Source organism: Lemur catta, chromosome 5, assembly GCF_020740605.2.
Source record: "Lemur catta isolate mLemCat1 chromosome 5, mLemCat1.pri, whole genome shotgun sequence".
NCBI lineage: Eukaryota > Metazoa > Chordata > Mammalia > Primates > Lemuridae > Lemur > Lemur catta.
In genome coordinates, this window is record NC_059132.1 from 10,779,906 (window position 1) to 10,802,456 (window position 22,551).

The window sequence follows — 22,551 nt, forward strand, 5'->3', positions numbered from 1 at the left end:
CTCTTTTATAAGGGGATTAATCCCATTTATGAGGGCTCTGTCCTCATGACCTAATCATCTCCCAAAGTCCCCACCTCCTAATATAATATTATCACCTTGAGGGCTGGGCATGGTGGCACATGCCTGTAGTCCCAGCTACTTGGAAGGCTGAGGTAGTAGGATCGCTTAAGCCCAGGAGTTTGAGGTTGCTGTGAGCTAGGCTGACACCATGGCACTCACTCTAGCCCAGGCAACAGAGCGAGACTCTGTCTCAAAAAAAAAATAGGCTATTATAAATAATGCTGCTAGGAACATTTGTGTACACGGTTTTGTGTGGTTCCAATTATTTTGGCTCATGGTGTTTAACAATGGGACTTTGCTACCACACTGCCTTGGGTTTAGGGCATTTACTAGCTATGTGACCTTGGGCAAGTTACTTCTCCATGCCCCTATCTCATTTATAAACTTTGACTGTGTATATTGCTCACCTTAGTGTTTTTTGAAACTTAAAAGAGATAAGACATGGAAAGTACTTAGAACAATGTCTGGTATATATGGTTATGTCCGAGTAAAATTTATTAATATCTATTAGCATTATTTTAATATTTTGAGCTCTTTAATGATAGAGTTCATCTTCATTTTGCCTTTGAAACTCTAGAGTGTAAACTTATTTTTAATAAAAAAAGAAACATTCAGAATTGTCTGGGTATCAAAGTGTGCTAATTTTAGACAAGTGCACTTTGATACTGAAGGAGATATTAAAGCTATAAATTGCAAAAAGGCTTGTCTTCTCCAATTTACCTCTTCGAATGCAGCAACTTATAACACCCAACAGACTGCACTAATTATTTAGTATACCTTGGGAGATAGCCTTGTAATTAATAATATATCATTTAATAACATGGATGTATCTCCGGGTGGTGACTTAAGACTGCTGTTACTGTCAAGCTGGGGAAATAGCTCCTTTCCACAGCAACTCTATGATGGGTTTAGGCGCGACCCAGGTCGATTTTGATTGGCTCACCTAATGCAAACGGTCTCGGTCTGACCCACTACTGGCCAATATGGCTCCACAATTGGCTGTCCTGGAAGCCGCCGGACACGTGGCCACCGCAGGCCGGGCCGAACGTGGGAGGACTGAGTTACCCTTACCGCGAGAGGGCGCCGGCGGTTCCCCGTTGCCAAAGTCTCATTTCCCATAAAGCCTGCAGGCGACCAATCAACTGGCTGTCTCCATACCGCTTTCAAAGTCGGCGGGCCCTGTGCCCAATAGTAAGGCAGATACCGCCCCCAACTCGAGGATTGATGGAAAGCTTCGCCAGTCACATCATAGATCTCCGCTATCTCCGCCTCTCTCGTACGGGATTGACGAATTTTCTGGCCAATTGAGGACGCCGGGTCGGCGGGTGGAGGAACGCGGCCCTCTGTAATGGCGGAGCGTGGCGGGGACGGGGGGGACGGCGAGCGATTCAATCCGGGGGAGCTCAGGTAAGGAGCGCCGCCCTCCGTCACGTCTCGGCTAGCTGGAGTTCCAGGGGCTAGGCCTGCCGCGCGGAGATCCGGGGCGGACGGCGGGCAGCCGAGTTGCGGTGGCTCTGGGTCGGGACCGCATGGGGTGTGAGAAGGGGGAAGGGGAAGGTGGCTTGAATGAGAGGGTCGGGCCGGGGCTGGGCCGCGGCCTCCAGCGCGTCCTCGGGGCGCTCCCTGCGGCTTTCGCGGGCTCTGCCGCCCCTCGCGGCCCGCCGGGCGGGCCCGGCGCTCCCGCCCGCCTAGGGGCCCCGCCTCGGCCGCGTGCCGCCTCCGCCTCGGCCGGCCGCAGCCTTTCTCCGGGCTGCGCTCCGCCGCGGGCCCCGTTTTCCTCATCGACGCCCCTCCACTCTGCAGTTAGCCCCCCGGGATCCCTCGCCACTTCGGGCTCAGTCTTCTCCACGCTCTCCGCGGCTATTTGGAGTCCCTACGTTTGTCCTTTCATCTCGTCCCCCCCCATCACTTGCCTTTCTTAACTTCGTATGGCTTTTCTTCCTTTTCTCCCATCTCTTTATTGCTTATTATTCTGCAGTTGTGAACGATAACAATAGCAGCAACCGTTTGTTAGGCGCTTACTATGTGCCAGTGAGACGTTTTTACTTAGGGTTGTCTCAGTTAGTCCCCACAGCCACTCTTTGGAGGAGTTGGCTCTTCTCATTTTGCAGGCCGCACACCAGGGGCAGCTTTCGTTAAGTTACTCGCCCATCTTGCAGGTGAGGAAACTGAGCCTCGTAGAGGTTGAGTCAGTAGAACAAGATTGCATAGGTGGGATTGTGGCTCCAGGAAGTGACTTGAACCCAGGCAGTCAGGCTCCGGAGCCTGCGTTCTTGGTCTGTGTTCTGTTTGTCTACTACCCACGCCGTTGGCCTAAAGAGTGCAGTGACCTTTCTTCCTCCGGAACCTCAGTGCCTATGGAATTTATAATTAAAATTTGATAAAATTAAGAGTGACTTGGAAAAAAACATATATATCTTTTGGTCAGTGTCAGGAAAAAAGACGTACTAGTCTTTATGTATGTTCGGTACATTTTTTTTTTCTGGATGGGAAAAATGTCATTTCAGATGATCACCTCCCATTCTGAATTGTGCTATTGTCAGCATTGGAAAATGAAAAAGAACAGTGTAGATTATGAGGACTCTGTAATATTGTCTAGAGCTTAAGATGAAATTGGATATGGGAATTATTATTCAAGGTTTTAGAAGAAAATAATGTCTTTCAGATTCTAAATTATCACACAAAAATCCCTACTTCGGCAGGAATAAAATTTTGCCTTATGTCAGAGATGTCTCTCAAATCCTTTAAACCCCGCATGTGCATGTTAGTACTGACCAAAGTGTGTTGTCAGGGTCTTTCAGTTTTAGTGATGGAAAGTTTATTCTTGATTCTAATCTTAAAGAGAGGTTCCTTAGCTAGTCTCAGATGGATTTACTAGGGAACATTATTTTGTGTTTTAGAGAGTATTTTTCTTCAGTTTTACAACAATACATCTTTTAGATTTTATTAATAGTCTAGACATTGTTGTAAAACTGACTTGAATAGGGCTTAATTTGAAAAGTAATTTGCTCTCTTGCAAATCTGTTTTACCCTCTCCTCTTGGGTTGGAAGTTGCTTGCAGAATATTTTGTATAGACCTTTATTTTAGTATTTCTCATGATTTATGAGCTATCAGCTGTTTATGTGACTGCTTTGATGGCAGAAGTTGGTGCTTAGTTTTTGTATTTGCATCTTGAGTGTATTTGATGGTGTGTCTATCATAGTGCCTGGCAAATAAGGCTTTCAGTAGATACATGGTAAATAAATGAAGATAGGAGATTTAGAGATGGTTGACTTATTGGGCTGACATTTATTGTGTGCTATGTGACAGTTACAGACCTAGGTGCTGGCCGTAGAGCCCTGAACTAGACCAAAAAAGTCCTTTGTCCTCAAGGAGCTTCCAGCCTAATTAAGGTCGATCGGAATTCTAAACTAAACTGAATGATGAAATCAGTCTACAACTGTGAAGTGACTTATGCAAGGTCAATGCGTAGTTAGTAGAGTCTGAACTAAACCCTAGGTTTCCTCAGTTAATTTATATGAGTTGTCTCCCATATATGAGTAGCATTTTTTCATTCTTGTACCTCCAATTTAAGTATTAGCAGTAACGTCTTCCCCATTGGGAAGATTACATATCCATATAGCGTACTTCTAGAAAAATAGATTACGTTTCTGTCTCCATGGTGTTCTTATGAAATATTTTTATTGTTTCCGTTCATGCTTTATAGGCTTTTGTTTTCCAAAAAGATTGTAAGTGGTAGGAATGCAAATCATCTACAATCGATGGAAAATTCAGAGATTACAAACGCTATTTATCCCTTTATTGTTGAGGCCCTTACAGTAACTTTTAAAGTCATATTTGTGTAGATCCTTTATATAGGGCCTTTATTTGCCTATTAATACTAATGACAAGGTACTCACAATCTAAATTTTCTCACCTATAAAATGAGAGTAAGAATACTCTGTTGTTACCACTGACTGGCTGACTTGAGCAGGTTATTTTTCTGTGCAATAGTTTCCCTGTAAAAATGGTGCCAAATTTACCTCATTGCATTGTGAGGATTAAAGGAGTCAGTACAGGTTACGTCCATGTAACTGTGCCTGGTATGTAGGAACTTCATTGTTGTTAAAACAATGTGTTGCAGCAGTGTACCAAGGAGAACTATATGCTAGTGGGTAAAGCTAATACAAAAGTAAATAAGAGAGATTTCTTCATAGCATTTATCACAATTGAAAACTCAAATTGGATAATGAATCAGAGAGGGTCTGGGAGAGGCTAGAGGTAGGGAAGCAGTATGAGGTGACGTTTGAGCTGAGGCTGAATAATAAGGAGCCAGTCATGTAAAGATCTGGGAAAGAACATGCCAGGCAAAGGGAACAAATGCAGAGGCTTCAAAGTAGTGAACTTGAAGTATTTGATCAGAGCAACTAGAGTTTGTGGAAAGGTTAACAAGGGCCAGATTATATAGGGCCTGGTAATAGTAATTACAATAATAATAGCTAACACTATTACTAGTGTTAATACCATTTAACACTTACCAGCACTATTACTGTACTGACGTTATAGGAATGGTAATAATAGCTAATACTTATAGCACTTATGTGCTGGATGCTGTTTGAAATACTTTATTAGTTCATTTAATACTCACTGCAGGTTCTGGTGAGGTTGTTACGGTGAAGCAGTGTATATAAAGAGCTCAGCACATGTTCTACACATAACTGACATCAGAAAATGGCAACTTTAGGTGTTGAAGCAGGAAATTATGTGAATTTTAACACCATTTTAGGGGTAGACTTTTGAAAGCCATCTAGTCAAGTTAACGAAGTGCCTTTTACAGGTAAACATTGCTGGGTTTTGTGGTGGAAAGAAGTAATAACGGTTAAAGTGGTTTACTGTGTACTAGGTACTATCCTATGTTTTGCAGGGATTATTGAACAGATATGAGTAGCTTTTATTTCTATTCCTAATTCATTTATAGCTGAGGAAACTCAGACTCAGAAATTATGTAACTAGTCTACAACAAAAAGCAGAGCCCTGATAGGACTTTTTTCATGATTATAGATCTTAAACGCTTAACTTTAAGCTATCTATGACCAGGAAGTATAAAATTGCGAAGAAATAAATACCGTAGACTTTTTGAAAAAAAAAAAAAAAAAAAAAAAAAAGAGGCAAGTGGAAAGGAAATCTGAGATTAGGGTACATTATTAACTCAAGGCTGAAACAGACTATTTTCCTTGGTGGTTTACTTTTTTTCTGCCCTAGAAGTTAAGACATTCCTTCAGTAACAGTGGCCCTCTGTCTTTTGGGGGTGCATGTAATTTGAAAAAGACCTTGTGATTATTTTGATGCAATCCATATTCCTTTTTGTGATGACTGTTTTTAACTCATGTTTTCCAGTCTTTGGCTTGTAGGATCACTTGCAAATTTGGATAAATGTACCTGCTATAGTAGTTCCGGACTTGTTTACAATTTTGGGTTTCTCCTAGAAGGCAAATTGGTTCTTTATTAGGGTGTTTTGGTTAGAATTGAACTATGATATGGAAAATTTACAGAAAGTTCGAAGGGTAATTGTAAGCAGAGGGTTGAAAAATGCAGGAAAGTTGAAAGAGTCTGGTGAGGAGAGACTATAAGAATGATTATTTTCAAATATGCATAAAGAATATAATTGCTAATTCTCACTTGAGGACAGGAATGTAGATTTCATGTATAGTGTAGAGATTTATAGTAGCTACTGGGAAGACCATGATAGGTACTCAATAAATGGACTTAATTGTAGTAAAAATAATTTTTATAAAATTCTACAGTACCCTACTTGTAAGGTAGTTTAGGTACAGTATCACCTAGGTATTCATTGGTTCATGCAGTGTATTTATTGAATTCTATTATGTATGTACAGACCAACTGTGTGCTGGGGATACAAGAGTGAACAGAATCCCTACTCCAAGGGGCTTAGGTGGGACCATGGTCATTAAGAGCCATTTGTCTGCTTTTGAATCCTGGCTATACTACTAAACCAGCTTTGTGACCTTGGGCAAGTTACTTAACTTCTGCGAGCTAGTTCCTCATCTGTAAAATGAGGTTAATTATAGTATCTGTCTCATAGGGTTGTTATGATGATTAAATGACTTAATATTTGAAAAGAGCTTAGAGCACTGCCTGGCACATAGTAAGCACTTTTAAGGGTTAATAATTCTCTTAAAAGGGCACTTGGGGGAAGAGATAGATAATGCCATTTTGTGTGATACTATTTATGCATGCCATGGAGAAAATACACTGGGGTATTCAGTTAGAGAGGGAGGGGTGGTGGGGCAGGGTGCAGTGCAGGGAACGGCTTTCCCTTTAGATAGAGAATACGAATGCTCTCTTAAGCTATCCCCCCCCCCCAAAAAAAAGAAAAACCCTTGTATTTGGAAATAATTTCAGACTTACAGAAAGTTGTAAAAATAAAGATAGAACACTTACTGTTAATATTTTACTTTTTCTATTTTATTATTTGCATGTATACATGCTCTTTGTTACTCTGAACCATTTGAGGGTAAGATGCAGATACCTATGGCCTTTTACCTCTAAATACCTCAATGTGTATTTTCTAAGAATAGAGATATTCTTTTACTTAATACAGCTCAGTTAATCAAGTTCATAAATTTAGTTATACAGTACTTTAATCTGACCGCATATTCTAGTGTTGTCAATTGATCCAATAAATTCCTTTATAGCATTTCATCACTTTAGTACAGAACCAGTCTAGAGTTGGTATTGTGTTGTCATGTCTCTTTAGCCTTCTTTAATCTGGAACATTTCCACAGTCTTCCTTTGTTTTTTATGTATAACATTGACATTACTGGAAAATATATCCTCCTTTAATAGAACATTCCTCATTTTCCTCATTATTAGATTGACATTATATATTCTTGGCTGGAATAGGTGGTGTTGTGCCTCTCTCAGTCACGCATGATCTATCTGTCATTCTTAGAAGATACTCATTTTGATCATTTGGTCAAGATATTGCCCATTTTCCCTATTACATAGTGTTTTTCTAATCTTTTCTTGCAACTGTAAGTAGACATTTTAAGACCATCTAACTATCCTCATCCACATTTCCACCCAGATTAGGCATCCATTTATCATTCTTATTGATCTAGTTTTTACCATGATGGTTGCAAGAAAACTTTTCAAATCCACGTGTACTTAAGGGCGTTTAAATTTGATGTAATTTGGAGATCAGTAGCCACATTTTTGTAATTTCAAGAAAAAAATTTATTGCTTTCCCACACAGGATGGCTCAACAGCAGGCCTTGAGGTTCCGAGGCCCAGCTCCCCCACCAAATGCAGTGATGCGGGGCCCACCACCACTCATGCGACCCCCTCCACCTTTTGGTATGATGCGAGGCCCTCCACCACCACCTCGGCCCCCCTTTGGACGTCCCCCTTTTGATCCTAATATGCCGCCAATGCCTCCTCCAGGAGGGATACCTCCACCTATGGGCCCTCCACACCTACAGGTAAAGAATGTAGCGGTTACCATTTCTTTGTTGGCATCACTGTCAATATTGTATATGGGTTTTGCCTTAAAAACTTGTATCTTAAATAGTTTCAATTTATAGGAAAATTATTGAGCTAAGGAAAACATCCATATATTAACATGTTACTCCTAAAGTAGTGGTAGTAGTGATGAGTATAGAAATTCAGAACAGGAGTTTAGATGGTGATAGAAAAGTATATATACAAAACTAGGATTTAGTAGGATAGTTCTTGCCTACCTTGATCTCTGTGAATTGTCTTTAGTAATGCATCTTCTTTATGGGAAGTGAAGTTTGAAATCTTAAGGGATTGAGTGAAGAAAATTTATTTTCAATGATATATGTTGCCAGCAAGTATAAAAATATGTATATGTATATTCCTGAGTAATTTTTCTCCACAGAAATGGTACCTAGGATAGAATCTGGAAAGTGACAACAAACACCTTTTGTAAGCATAAATTTGAATTTCTTTATCTCCTCTGGAAAAAAAATAATTGGATTATCTTATTATTTTATTTTAGAAAAAGATTAATTATGTGATTTCTTTAAATAAAAACATTGGTGGTATTTTAACCTGAAGCATATATCCTTCTCAAGTGTATCTAGACTTACTTATTGTCTGAAGTGAGGTCTTGAAGGCATCTATTCTCAAATATCTACTTTTGCGATTGTATTCTTTTTGTTTGAGTCTGTATCTGTGTTTTCTTAGATAAGCCTGTACAATTCTGAAATCAAATATATATTGGTATCATCCGCCTTCTGTTAGCTTAGATAATCAAGAATGAATTATACTAAAAATACAAAAAAAAGATGTATATTTAAGTGATGTAAACTGTTTAGATAGGGTTGTGTTTTTGGAAGAGACACAAAGTTTTAATACTTTGCTTAATAATCTTACTGCCTTCCTAGTAATGAATAGCCCCTCCCCCTTTAAACACATTATTGAATGGTTTTATATTTGCTTCAAGATTAGAATACGAAACAGCTTTTTGACATACTGATTCTGTGCCTTTAAGAGTTAAACCTAATTTAACTGTGAAATATTATAAAATGTAATGGACCAATGTAACCCTCTAATGGAAATGTATCAAATATTGTGGTGGGATACTTTCTAATGTTGTGGTGCTTTTCTTGGTCTTGATGGATTAATTGTGTGGCTTTACATTATATCCACATGATTTCTAGGTAAGGATGCTTGACAGGTATTTGAGGTAGATATTTTTTATATAACATGGGTCTGTGTGCTAATGCTTGAAGACACTAAACTGACTCCAATAAAAATTGGAGTGTGTGGGCCGGGCGGGGTGGCTCACGCCTATAATCCTAGCACTCTGGGAGGCCGAGGCGGGTGGATTGCTTGAGGTCAGGAGTTCGAGACCAGCCTGAGCAAGAGCAAAACCCAGTCTCTACTAAAAATAGAAAGAAATGATCTGGCCAACTAAAAATCTATATAGAAAAAATTAGCCGGGCATAGTGGCGCATGCCTGTAGTCCCAGCTACTCGGGAGGCTGAGGCAGTAGGATCGCTTAAGCCGAGGAGTCTGAGGTTGCTGTGAGCTAGGCTGACACCACGGCACTCATTCTAGCCTGGGCAACAAAGTGAGACTCTGTCTCAAAAAAAAAACAAAAATTGGAGCGTGTGAAAGAAAAGTTTTTAGGAAAATGAAGTATAGTTTCTCATTATTGGCTAGTTTCAATTCCATTATCCAGATTAAGGTGCTTTAGATAATTGAATTTTAATGTTACTTACAGATTATAGAAGAATAATCTTTTTAATCCTTATTCAAAATCTGTTTAAAATGTCACACCAATATTCATTTTTAATTTTGAAACTGGTTTTTATGTACAATAAAAGGATCGTTGTATTAAAGAGATTGGGTATATATGTTAAAAAAAGTCAGACCACTTTTTTGCTTTAGTAAGTAGGATATAGTAATTACAGTTAAATTGTTTGGTTTGGGGTTTTGCATTGTGTCAGCAGTCATTGAAGAATGACAGTGAAGGAATTATCGGAATTAGGACTGGATTAGTAATGGCTCTGGAAAATTTAAAACAAAAATTGAGGTATATCCTAAGTTGAATTCTAATTTTCCACTAAAAAGTAGAATGGATAATTATTTTATTGTATCTTTTAAGCTTGTTGATGATCATGTCTTTGATGAACTATATTATTATTATATAGAAAATAGGAGATGGTGAATATTTTCCTAGCTAATTTTTTTTTTTTTGGTAGCAAAAGAGAATAAAGGGTTAGATATATCTAATTTTTCTTTTTTGGTTATTTCTGGGTTATTTGGTAAAGTAATGTTTCTCTTAGGGTTGGTACCTATTGTAGGTGAACTGTGGGGAGGCGTTGGTATGGCTGGTGTTAAAACAGATGTAAATCAATTTAAAAAAAAAAGTAATCCACTGGCATGCCTATTACCTTGGGGGACCCAGGTTCTCTGTGGGCTGTGAGATTTACCAAGACTCCTAACCTGCCAGGAAGTGACTTTCTTTACTATGAAGATGACAAAACCTGGTAGGCCACAGAGTGCAGGAAAAACCAATTATGGGAACGATTTGCAAACACTGATTCCTCTTATAAAATATGATCTTGATACCTCAAAAAAAAAAGTAATACAGTGCCCAGGGTATGAAAAATGCAAATCAAGTATAAAGAAGAAAGCAAAATTCACCCACAGTGCTGTAACCCAGAGTTGACTACTGTTAGTATTTTGTTGTATTTCTTTCTAGTCTGTTTGGTAATCATTTCTGTTACAGAAAACTTTCTTACACAATGGATGAATGTATTTGAATAGACTACAAAACTAGTTTCTCTTACAGTGCTTTACTTTTAGATAGAATTCAGTAATAATTTGAAGTAAAAAAGATAATTACAAGTGACCACCATTGTTCTTGTGAATTAACAGAGACCACCTTTCATGCCTCCACCCATGGGAACCATGCCTCCTCCTCCGGGTATGATGTTTCCACCAGGAATGCCTCCTGTGACTGCACCTGGTACTCCAACACTGCCTCCAACTGAGGAGATATGGGTTGAAAATAAAACTCCAGATGGGAAGGTAAATTGTAAAATATACTGCACTTATCTCTTTAGCGAAAGAGGAGTAAAAGTTAAGAGTACTGGTAGGTTGAGATGCATGGTGGTATCCTTGTCAATTAAGAATGAGCCTTGGGTAAGCGGGGGATGGAGTAGTACTCCAGGAAAAGTTGACTGGATTGGACTTTTGTGCAGCAGACATAAAGTTGGCTGGAATGCTAACATACATTTACCTGCAGTTCTGGAAGCTTCTGGTTACATAGGGACCATCTGACTAGCACATACTAAAATACCAGACTCCCAGAAGGAAAGCACATGTTCAGCATAAACTGCATTGTTTGCATAAATGATTTAGACACAGTGAGCCATTCTTATCACTGAGGGAATGCTGGTAACCCTCCTGAAATCCAAGTTCCCAGACTCCAGCTAGGGGCCAGCTTTGTAAGCAGGGCTTTCTAAGGACAGCATTCTCAGGCCTGCTATATTAACTTTCTGCACAAAATATAACATTGGTGTTCCTTTTTTTATGTGTGTTGAAAATAAGATGTGCTCATTATAGAAAATTGGGGGATGGGATGGAATTATCTATAGCCCTATTTTGAGATACTTTCTCTCTTTAAAGTTGTTTTTAAATAGCTTTTAAGATAAAATATTGTTGCATTATTGTTTTTAGTAATAGTTCACAGATTTTGTGATACCTATGATTTTGTTTCCTCTGCAGGTTTATTACTATAATGCTCGGACACGTGAATCTGCATGGACCAAGCCAGATGGAGTTAAGGTTATTCAGCAATCAGAGCTGACACCTATGCTTGCAGCCCAGGCACAGGTTCAGGCTCAAGCTCAGGCGCAGGCCCAGGCCCAAGCGCAGGCCCAGGCCCAGGCCCAGGCTCAGGCCCAGGCTCAGGCCCAGGCCCAGGCCCAGGCCCAGGCTCAGGCTCAGGCCCAGGCCCAGGCCCAGGCCCAGGCCCAGGCTCAGGCTCAGGCTCAGGCCCAGGCACAAGCGCAAGTGCAAGCACAAGCAGTTGGAGCTTCTACGCCTACAACCAGTAGCCCAGCATCTGCAGTATCCACTTCAACATCATCATCCACCCCTTCCTCTACCACTTCTACTACAACAACTGCCACCTCGGTTGCACAGACAGTATCAAGTGAGTATTAGGCAGCATGTGTTTTCATTTAGGGGCTAGAGAAATGAAGAAGTAGGGACTGCATTTCAAAATGGTCCTAGTGTTTCTGGTATTATCTTTGATGTTATTGAAAAATGCATTTTTGACATCAAAACTTTTGAGTTAGAGAAAAATATGAATTTACATTAGTAGAAGAAATTATTTGCCCAGTTGCAGTTCAGGAAGCTAAACTGGGAGAGTGCAGAGTTAGCTGTTCAGCTTGGTCAACAGTAATGCTGGGTGCTGTGGGGTTTGCAAAAGAAGTATTAGTCTTGGTCCCTACCTTACAGGGTTTCCAGTTTTTCTAATTGAGGAGGCAAGAATAACACGAGAAACAATTAGAGAAAGGTATGCGGAAGTATACAGTGAAAATGAAAGATATAAGAATTGGAGAAGTGGAGAGATGAGTGGGTGGACCGACCACATGGGTATTGAGGTTTATCATGAAAGATATGGAATAGGATCTGAGTAGGTTCAGAAGTAAGGAAAAGATTTTCAGATAGGACAAAGAGCATGAACAAAGGTCAGGAAATAAGGATAATTACAGTTTATTGGATTGCTAGGAAACTGTTCTGAGGTGAGAGGGTTTATATTGGTTAATAGATTAAGAGTGAGACTGGGTTTTGAAGGATCTTAAGAACTGGGCGAATGGATGAGACAGGCACTAGGGGTCCTGTATAAATGCAGTATTTTGAAAGTTTTTTTGGTGATTTTTTTTTTTTTTTTGTAGAAATCAGGGATACTTATTAGGAACTTTTCAGTAATCTCTTTTAGGGTAGGTAGTTCCTAGAATGGGATGCGGGCATATGAATTGAGTTATAATAGAAGCAGTCAGAAAGGCAAGAGAATTTTCAGGTATAATGTCTCAGAGGTCCAAGGCTTAGATCTTTTCTAAAAATGAGAGTTGATTAGTAGCTGATTTCAGGGATGAAGAGAGGGATGAATCTATTAATTTGCTCAAAACATTGTCATTAATATCTATATTACTTTGCTTTTTTTATTCATTTGTTTTTTTTTTATTTTTTGGTATATGGTTGTTAGTATTTACTCTTTAGGCTGAAACTGAGCCTAGAAGTAGATAAAAATTTTGATTTGATTATTTGCTACGGTACTGGTCTGAAGATACATAACTATCCCTATAGGGTGATTATAATTTGTATTATTTTACTACCTGGATAATAGATAAGAGTAAGGAAAAAAAAAGATGTTTTACTTTTTCCTGGTAGCTTCAGGGCCTTGGGAATTATTAGTGTGTAAAAAACATGTATATGAAAATCATTTAATCACAGTGGATTCAAATTTGAATTTATTTTAATGATACAAGAAATAACTGAAGAATTAAGGTACATGTAATATAGAGACAGTTTTTAAAGACCCTACTTTATGTTTTTTAGATATCTTGGGGGGAAAATGTGCTTAACAGGAAAACGTAAATAGGGCTTTACAAATCTGTTTCCTTTTTTCACTGAGGCGAATTTAGATACAGAAGTATAACAGTTGTACTAGCTAACTTGTTGAGGGTCTTTACCTTTTTATAGGCTTAGTGCTTCTAAGACCTGTGTGGCAAGGCGGAAAACTGCCAGTTTTTATGGATACCTGCGGGAGTAATGGGAGAAGGGGATTAGTAAAAGCAATGAAGTTGTATGTAGAGGGTCTGTGTTGCTTAAATTTGCTTCTCTGCCTTCTTAGGAAGGAGAAATAGTAGCACTTTATTTTCTTTAAGGAAGATGGTTAGCAGGTATTTTAACCATCCTATATATATTCCATTTCTGTTATCTGAGTGGTCTGTAAGATAGCTATCTTGTGATTATCAACTATTCTATTAATAAATCCCATTTGTAATTTTTTGCACTGTCCTTTAGTGATTGGGATGCCTTTATTGTGAGAACAAAATAGCAAAATCATGTTCTTTTTACTGCTTTTAAACATCAATTTTGATGGTGTCTGATATTCTGACGTCTGTTTCTGTTTAGCTTGATCCAGTATCACAGTGTTGTCTTATTATAGTCTTAATACTTTTGTAGTTAAGATCTGAGGCTGGGTTAGTAGCATATTTTGAGGCCTACCTAGTACTTCACTAGTTATTTTAACAAATGGAGTTAGCAGGAATTTACCCAGTAAAGTCTTATATATATACTATTCTCCCAGTTTCCCATTTAATTCTTTCATTCTTTTTATTCCTTCCTCTCATGACTCATGGCCACTGATCAAATTCAGAAACTGCTATGCTGGAAAGTAAGAGGAATGGATTGAGTGAATACTTTTTGCCATCTCCATCGGTGTTCCTTTCCACTTGAAAGTTGAGACCCTTATGACTTATTTGATTTTCCTGACTATAATTACTTTGGATCATAGTTTTAGGAATTATCTGAATACTCTTATAATATTTTTAAAAAACTTAATTCAATGAACTGCAGCATAAAACTATGGGCAAATGGGACTAAAAGGAAATATAAGATTACTTATATTTTAATCCCAGTTGAACATAAACTCATTTTGTGTAAGTTTGTGAAAAATGATGGTGAAGTCCTGCTTCTCAGGAAAGTTGGGAAGAATAGCTAGAATGTTTTTAGCCATTACAGTAGATTGCAAATGCTAAATGGTATATGTTTGGGACTGGGCAAATGTTGCATGTAATTTGTATTTTTCACACTGTTATAAAATTATATTAATATGATACTGTACCCTAAGGCTAGGTCTATGCTAGACCAACAATTCATTCCTGGGCCGCTGAAGATACTTGTTTGGCCCTGCTGTCTATTTAGCCAAGGTGAGTCCCTCATTAACAAGTATGAAATTGCTCACATCTTCCCAGCCTAAGTGAGTTTTTCATTATTAGAAGCTGGAAAAAGATACTGACAGATTTTGTTGTCAGATGGATTATTGGGTGGTTTGTATTAAACAGTGTATTTTTGCTTAAAGTAACATTGACGTAAAGATCGGGAAAGCATTGTTTTTATTTCATTTAATTTGATAGATTCATTCTTAGTCCAATATAGGTAGAGTTTGATACTTTTTTTCTTTACATCAAGAAAAACGATGATGTATTGTTACCAGTGAATTTCCAAAATGAATTTTATTTTGCAACTAGATGTGTTATGAATAAACAACAAAGATATGTTGTAATATGTGAGAATTGAAACTTTTTTAAAAGTACAAAATATGGATTTTATTTATTTTTTTAGTCAGTTTGATTTTAAATGTAATTACTAGGGATGAAATATTTTGTTTTTTATATTTAAAAATAATGTGGCCGGGCGCAGTGGCTCGGGCCTGTAATCCTAGCACTCTGGGAGGCCAAGGCGGGCGGATTGTTTGAGCTCAGGAGTTCGAGACCAGCCTGAGCAAGAGCGAGACCCCGTTTCTACTAAAAATAGAAAGAAATTATATGGACAGCTAAAAAATATATATATAGAAAAATTAGCCGGGCATGGTGGTGCATGCCTGTAGTCCCAGCTACCTGGGAGGCTGAAGCAGGAGGATTGCTTGAGCCCAGGAGTTTGAGGTTGCTGTGAGCTAGGCTGATGCCGCCACGGCACTGTAGCCCGGGCAACAGAGTGAGACTCTGTCTCAAAAAATAATAATAATAATAAAAATAATGTAGTAGCAGAACCCGAATTATCCTGAATTTCACATTTTCCTAATCTCTCACAATGGAAACCTGAGTTGTTTTTGACTCCATTTGTTCATGTCCAGTCAGTCATTAGTTATTTGCATATCTTTTTCTCTCTGTTCTTCCTTGCTTGGACAATTCTAGTAATGTTGTGATTGATTTTCTCACTTCTGTTCTTTTCTTCCTATGCATCTATCTGGCAGGTTAATTCATCAAATGAACACTGATTATTACTCTTCCATATAGAAACCTTTAGTTTTCCTCCCCCATGCTGTTTTTACCTTCATGAAATCACACAAATAACATGTGAATGCATTCTTACAAAAAATTCATACTCTAATGAAGCATGTGTATAGTAAAAAGTAAAAGGCATACATAGAGGTAACTACTGTTAATATATTTTGGTGTGTATTCTAGATCATTTTCTCTACATGTACATAAGTTCTGCTTTTTCCCTACCCAGTAAATACAAATTCCTTAGCCTTTTGTTCAGGGCTTCTTGTTTTCTGCCCCTGGCCTACCTTTCTAGCCATAACTCACTGGTTTTGTGGGTATGCCTACTGTTTCACTAGTTAACTGCTTACCTTCAGTTTTCTAAACAGTTCTTTTTGTTCTCTACTCTCCTGCCTTTACTCATACTTTTCCCAAGACTTGCTTATTTTCTCCTTCCGCTCCCCCATTTTCCTTGTTGAATTTTAATCTTTTAAGGCTCATCATCTCAGTATAAAATTTTCTGTTCCCTCTCAGTTATGAATACTCTTTGGGTTTTGATTTATACCCCTGTGCAATTTATCCCATTTCACTCTGTATTTTAGTTATTTTTTATGTTTCATTTAACTGACTACTTTCATGCTTCTTGGAGATAAGACCTTTTGACAATTTTCTTGCAGTGCATGGAATGGGCCCTTAAATACTTAAATTAATGAATGAGTAAATGATGAATGGATGTAGTAAAATGGTTTATGAAGGAGTGATACATGTTTTTGTTTTATCTCTTATCAGCACCCACAACACAAGATCAGACCCCAAGTTCTGCTGTTTCAGTTGCCACGCCTACAGTTAGTGTTTCAGCTCCTGCTCCTACAGCCACACCTGTGCAAACTGTTCCCCAGCCGCACCCCCAGACGTTACCTCCTGCTGTTCCTCATTCAGTACCTCAGCCAGCAGCTGCAATACCTGCTTTTCCACCAGTAATGGTACCTCCATTTCGTGTTCCCCTTCCTGGCATGCCAATTCCACTTCCAGGTAAACCAACAGATTGTAATGGTCTTTCCAGCTATGTTTCCATATTGTCAGTTAGTTTGTTCTCATGTGTCTGTTGTGTTTGAAATTTGCCTTGAATCTCACCTGTTTGAAACGTTTTTGAAAGATTCATGGCTAACTGCAATATTTTCTCTTAAGTTTTGGTAAATGTCTTTTTTTTGTTGTTGTTTACATGTCTTAAAATTAGAGCCACATTTAAAGCTACACTTATTTGGATAATGGCCTCAATTAAAAATGATCATCTTTTCATGTAAATATGTTCTAAATGCAATATTTTAAGGGATTGAATCTGAAGTTGAGAAGTCGCAAGTCATAATAGCTAACACAAATTGAATGATTTATATAAAGTGCACTGTTCCAAGCACTTTACATGCATAACTCCTTTAATTATCACAACCATTTTATGAGGTAGGTACACAGACAGGTTAAATTACTTGCCCAAGGTCACATAGCTAATAAGTAATGATGTTAGGATTTGAGCCTGTACCCTCCAGATCCAGATACCAAACTCTTAATAACTGTATTAACACTGGGAAGAAAATGTGAGTTACTCAACTATAAAAAAATTCATATAAAATAGAAACATTCCCTTGTAGCATACAGTATAACACGCATCATTTAAAAGTTTAATTATTATGGTGAATTCATGTGTTTTATTGTTTTAAGATAAATCATTAAGATTAGAGAAGGACTTAGAAGATTGTGGAGTAGACTTCTTACCATAGGGATTACACAGTGATAGTGTTGGGCATTCTAAATTTCAGTGCATTTGCTGTTGTCAGAAACATTTAATCCTTGATCAATGGTTCATTCTCCTGTATTATAGTTGAAAATATTGATACGTTAAAGAGGTCAAATTCACAGGGCTAATTTGTAGCAAAGATAAATAGAACCTAGGCCTTTTGTCTCTAAATTTCACATTCTGCCCACTATTTATTATTGCCACTTTATTATGTTAGTTTTTGTGTGAGAATATTGCTGTTATACAGCTATTTCTTTTTGGCACTCATCTTAATTATCATTATTGCTCTAGTTGTCTTTTTACTTGTGACTGCTTTGTAAAGGATACTTTCAGATATAGGTTGGCAAGAAAGAAACAAAAATTTCAAAAATTAGTTTCTTGTTTGGTTTTTGATTTGATAGAAAAACCTTTTACACATGTTGATATAGTATTAGATAATAAATGCCTAATATATGATATTTAAGAAATTCAATTTAAAAATAAGAAAACTCAAAATGTTTTCTTTAATATCAGGGATTATCCTTTTTCTAAATTAAATTTAAGACAAGCGGCTGGATATTTTCCTCTGATATCATTTTTGTAGGAAACTAAATGATAAATGGGGAATAGCCTGACATTTGTTACAACCTCTTTTTGCAATCTTGGTCTGCTTTTGGAGTTAAAGACAGTTTTAAGACCAGATCCTGTATTCTGAATGATCTGAAGGAGCTGGAATTGTTAATTCTGTAGAGAGAAGACTGAGAGGTAGGTAGCATGAAAATGTTGTCAAAGTATTGTCAAAGGCTGTCATTTTAAGGACTTTTACTTTTCTTTAGAGGTTCTCACTAGGACCAATGGGTGAAAAGTAACAGAGTAGCAAAATTCATTTCTGTAGAAGTGGAACTTTGTCACAATAAAATCCTTCCAGCTATAGCTGCATTTTGATGTCATGGTCTCCCCTGACCCTTACCCCCTCATTAAAAAATTTAGAACAGGTCGTGATGACCATTTGGGTCACCAAATGAGGTGGTACCTGTGAAGTTTGGCAGTAAAAGGCATTCAATAAATGGCAACCATTAGTGACATTTCGTAGGTTAGCTGGAAGAGAACCTGAATTGGGTAGTCTGTTAAGATTTTATCCAAGTACCAAGGTTCTTTGGAAAGAGAGCCTAGTGTCTTATAGAAAGTGATATTATATTAGTATGTGTTTATATATTAAGGCATTTTTGGTATTAATATTCATTCATTTTTCTTATTTTCCCTTTTAATTCAGTCCTACAAGATGTTTAGTGAAAAACAAGGACAACGATCACTTGTTTTTTTTTTTGCTTTCCAAATCATCGTTGGTTATATGTACAATGAGATCTCTCTCTCTTTTCCCTCTTTATTTCAACTCAGCAATAAGGTGAATAGGAGGGATTTATATGTAATTTGTCTTGGAGCCTTAAATTCTATTTGAGATAGCATTGTCTTCGCTAATGAGGATGATTAAGGAAGGGATAGTCATAAATAAGATGAAAGGAAGGAGAGGAGGAATTAGTTAAAATACAGGAGTAAGATGTGGAGTTTATCTTTTTAGCCTGAGAAAAAACATGACCTTTCTGTATGGTCTATATTTTGATAGGCAAATAGAAGAGCTCTGTGTTGGCCCAATTGTTTATTAACAATAGCCGTTAAACTTAAATATGACTAGGTTTGGTTTTATTCTATTCAAGTTGTATAGTTAAAATTATTTATTGGTGGATGGTTTTGAAGAACAGTCTTTTAGTGTAAAGTTCATATATTCTCATGAATTGAATTTCTAGTGCTAGCTTTGATGGATTCAGTGATCCTGCAGGTGGCAGTATTTATACTAATTTAAACTTAATACATGCTGTAACTTCCTTAACCAAATTTTTCTTTTAAAAAAATTTTTTTTTGAGACAGGGTCTTGCTCTGTTGCCTGGGCTAGAGTGCAGTGGCGTCATCATAGTTCACTGCAACCTCAAACTCATGGGCTCAAGCAATCCTCATGCTTCAGCCTCCTGAGCAGCTGGGACTACAGGAGTGTGCCACCACGCCCAGCTTATTTTTCTACTAATATTTTTAATAGAGACAGGGGTCTCACTCTTGCTCAGGCTTGTCTCGAACTCCTGACCTCAAGCCATCCTCCCACCTTGGCTTCCTAAGATGCTAGGATTACAGGCATAAGCCACTGTGCCTGGCAATTCAGTGTTCTTATTTTAGTTTTAAGAGTTCTTATTAATAGAAAGTTTAGCTTTAGTATTTTTTGTATAAAATAGCAGTTAAGAAATTAAAGACATTTTTCAGAAATTGGCAGTATTTTTGTGTGTGTGTGTGATCATAGTTGCATTGTATATAAATTTCAGTCTCTGAGTTAGGAGAAATTTCTTTTCCTGTTCTTTAGTGGGGAAAAAATGAGTACCAAAAAAAGTTTTTACAGTAAGCTGAAAAAATGAAAATTATTTCCCCTACACTTTTCTTTGGACTTCAGCCTTTTCCATTTAAAAAAATTTAAAGGTCACTTTTAATTTTGAGTTTCCTCAATTAATCAGCCTTAGTTTTCCAGCTTTTCCTTTCATTCCCTTTTTTAATCACCATTGTAATGCATCATCATGAGCCTTCATTCTTCTAAGAAATGTATGTAATTTCTATTCTTTAATACAAGTGCTACTTCTTTAGCTGGCTTGAGTGATAAAGGTTTCTGCAGCCATCAGCCCATATAGTCACTAATGATATTAAAGAGGCTGTATGTTCTTAATGTTTTAGCCTGCCTCCACAGTGTTCCAAGCCCATGAGATTCCATAAAGCAGGCACTGAAGATGGACATTTTGTCATTAATTGAATGCTTCCCTCCTCTTCGTCTTTGCCTTTTCTTTTATTTAAAGTATTATTTGCAGTGAAACATTTGGATCCATTTCATAGTTTACTTTCTTCCTATCTCTACCACCCCTCTTTGTCCTTATTCCTTTTCTACTTCTGCATGGTTGTGCTCCATGCCTCAGCTCCTGCATATAGTTTCAACTTAGCCAGCAGCATAGAGAAAGTGTCTTGTCACTGTCATGCTGCATCTGCCTTTCACTGGTATCTAAGCAACAGCAGCATGAGTTTGATGTCCTGTGGGAAAATGTCCCACATGAGAACTCGTTACCTATATGTAATGAAGGGGCTTTGTTTTGTTGAATTTAAAGTCCTGAGACTCCTTCAAATATTATCAGAGCTGGTTTGATAAAAAGGTAATTGATGCTATTGTTTAAAATTGGTATCATTGGATTTGGTGCCACTTCCCACAAAATGTCAAACAAAAAGAAATTTTACTCCATTCTTGGTCTTTTTCATTAGAAATAGCATTCTAAATTGTAGTCTTAAATTATTTCCCTGAATCCCAGTGGTAGCCGACATACAATGGCAGCTTTCCAACGTATGCTTGCTTATCCATTTTACAGGTGTAGCAATGATGCAAATAGTCAGCTGCCCGTATGTAAAGACAGTCGCTACCACCAAGACCGGTAATTTTTAAAACCATCTTAGTTTGTTTTGTCTGTAAGTTGGCATGGTAGTGAATGTTGTTGTTTATCCTTTTATTTATTCTTTTGCCCAAGTGAGTGGATTTTTTTATATTTTTCTTTTTAATGAGCAATATAAATGCAGTTGTCATATTTGGCCAACACTTAATTTTCCCAATTGCCTGTAGTATTAGCTTCTTTGGTTCACAAAAGCAAATAAGGTCAGATCACTTTATATCTTAATTTATGTAATAAGTGTAAACAACTTCATTCTCATATTCATAACATTTTATTTTATTTTAGATGTGTGTTTTTAAGTTAAATATAAAAAAATCATTTTCATGTGTAAAGTGATGTGATTATACTTGCATGCTAGTGAGTATATGTGTGTGATTATTTGTATGTGTAGTATACATTTACATTTTAAAGTTATTGAAGTAATATAACTACCTGAAACTTAAATTCTAGTGTAGGATTTGGGGATTTTTCCCCCCCAATTTTGATTTATGTATCCTTATTTTAAAAGTATTTTATTTATATAGTATGAGCTTATATTTAGCTATATTGTATAAAAATAAAAATCTTGGCTTGTCTTCTAAAAAGTAGAAGCAGCTTTGCTTTCTTTAGGAAAAGAGTAAATTGACACAGTTTACAGGGATATCTGACTTAATCATTTAGATTTGATAAACCTCAGTCATTTGCTTTAAAACTGAGAATTTTATCCATATCCTCTTGGGTATCTTAGAACTAGAAAATAATTTTGCCTCAAGAAATATGCTCAGTAAATATGTTGATTTCATTAGAATTTGAGAAACTATTTTTGTAAACATATTTTTCTATCCATAAGTGGGGAATATACCATGATTTTTATAATTTATTATGTTAAGACTTTGTCATGTGAGACCCAAATTTCTGACTGTCCTTAAAGTGCTTCTTGGATTGAATTTCTGTGTCTCATTGAATTTAGGTAGTAGAGCTAAAAAACCAGAGGAATAGAATAATATCTAAACCATCTTTTTATATGATTTTTTTGTTCCAACTGGTCCATTCATTTATTAACATTTAATAGAAAGATTTAGCCCATATTTTAGAGTTTTATTTTGTATTGCAGTTTGATACTTGGTTCTAATTTTTTATTATTCTTTTTTTAGGTGTATTGCCAGGAATGGCCCCTCCTATTGTACCCATGATACATCCCCAGGTTGCCATTGCAGCTTCACCTGCTACCTTAGCTGGAGCAACAGCAGTTTCTGAGTGGACTGAATATAAAACAGCAGATGGGAAGACATATTATTATAATAATAGAACATTAGAATCAACCTGGGAAAAACCCCAAGAACTAAAGGAAAAAGGTATAGGTTATAATGACTTGGGACATAGTATGACTATAATAAGTAGAATGCTATTTGAAATTCTGAGTTAATTTCTTTTTAAGAGCTTGAGGGATTTTGTAGTTTAACGTATTTGTGGGATTATTTATTTCTACTGAATTGATAAATATGTTTTTATTTAAAAGGCCAATTCTACTTAAATGTTTATCATTTTTTTCTATTTGGAAAAATTAAGTTACACCTATATATGTATATATTTTTACTGTTGTCAGGAATTTTATAATTATTGTATAATTATTATCCTTATTGAGATCAATAGTACTGATCAAGAAGGAAACCAACTATA

At 37.1% G+C, this 22,551-nt stretch overlaps 1 protein-coding gene across 7 annotated transcripts in view; it reads left to right on the top strand.

Moving 5' to 3' along the window:
* Positions 1–1,374: 1,374 nt before the first annotated feature.
* Positions 1,375–22,551, top strand: part of TCERG1 (transcription elongation regulator 1) — a 60,319-nt gene continuing 39,142 nt past the window's right edge. For 4 of the 7 annotated variants that reach the window (XR_006735094.1, XM_045551130.1, XM_045551133.1 and 1 more), the window contains exons 1-7: positions 1,377–1,467; positions 7,317–7,542; positions 10,472–10,624; positions 11,324–11,753; positions 16,387–16,629; positions 20,815–20,877; positions 22,026–22,226. Coding sequence is in view for 6 of the 7 variants with exons in the window: in XM_045551130.1 (XP_045407086.1) it covers positions 1,409–1,467; positions 7,317–7,542; positions 10,472–10,624; positions 11,324–11,753; positions 16,387–16,629; positions 20,815–20,877; positions 22,026–22,226 (1,375 nt within the window). In the remaining variant the exon portion in view is untranslated. Of the gene's footprint in view, positions 1,468–7,316; positions 7,543–10,471; positions 10,625–11,323; positions 11,754–16,386; positions 16,630–20,814; positions 20,878–22,025; positions 22,227–22,551 lie in introns of all 7 variants that reach the window. The other 3 variants (XM_045551131.1, XM_045551135.1, XM_045551129.1) reach the window with 2 other exon arrangements.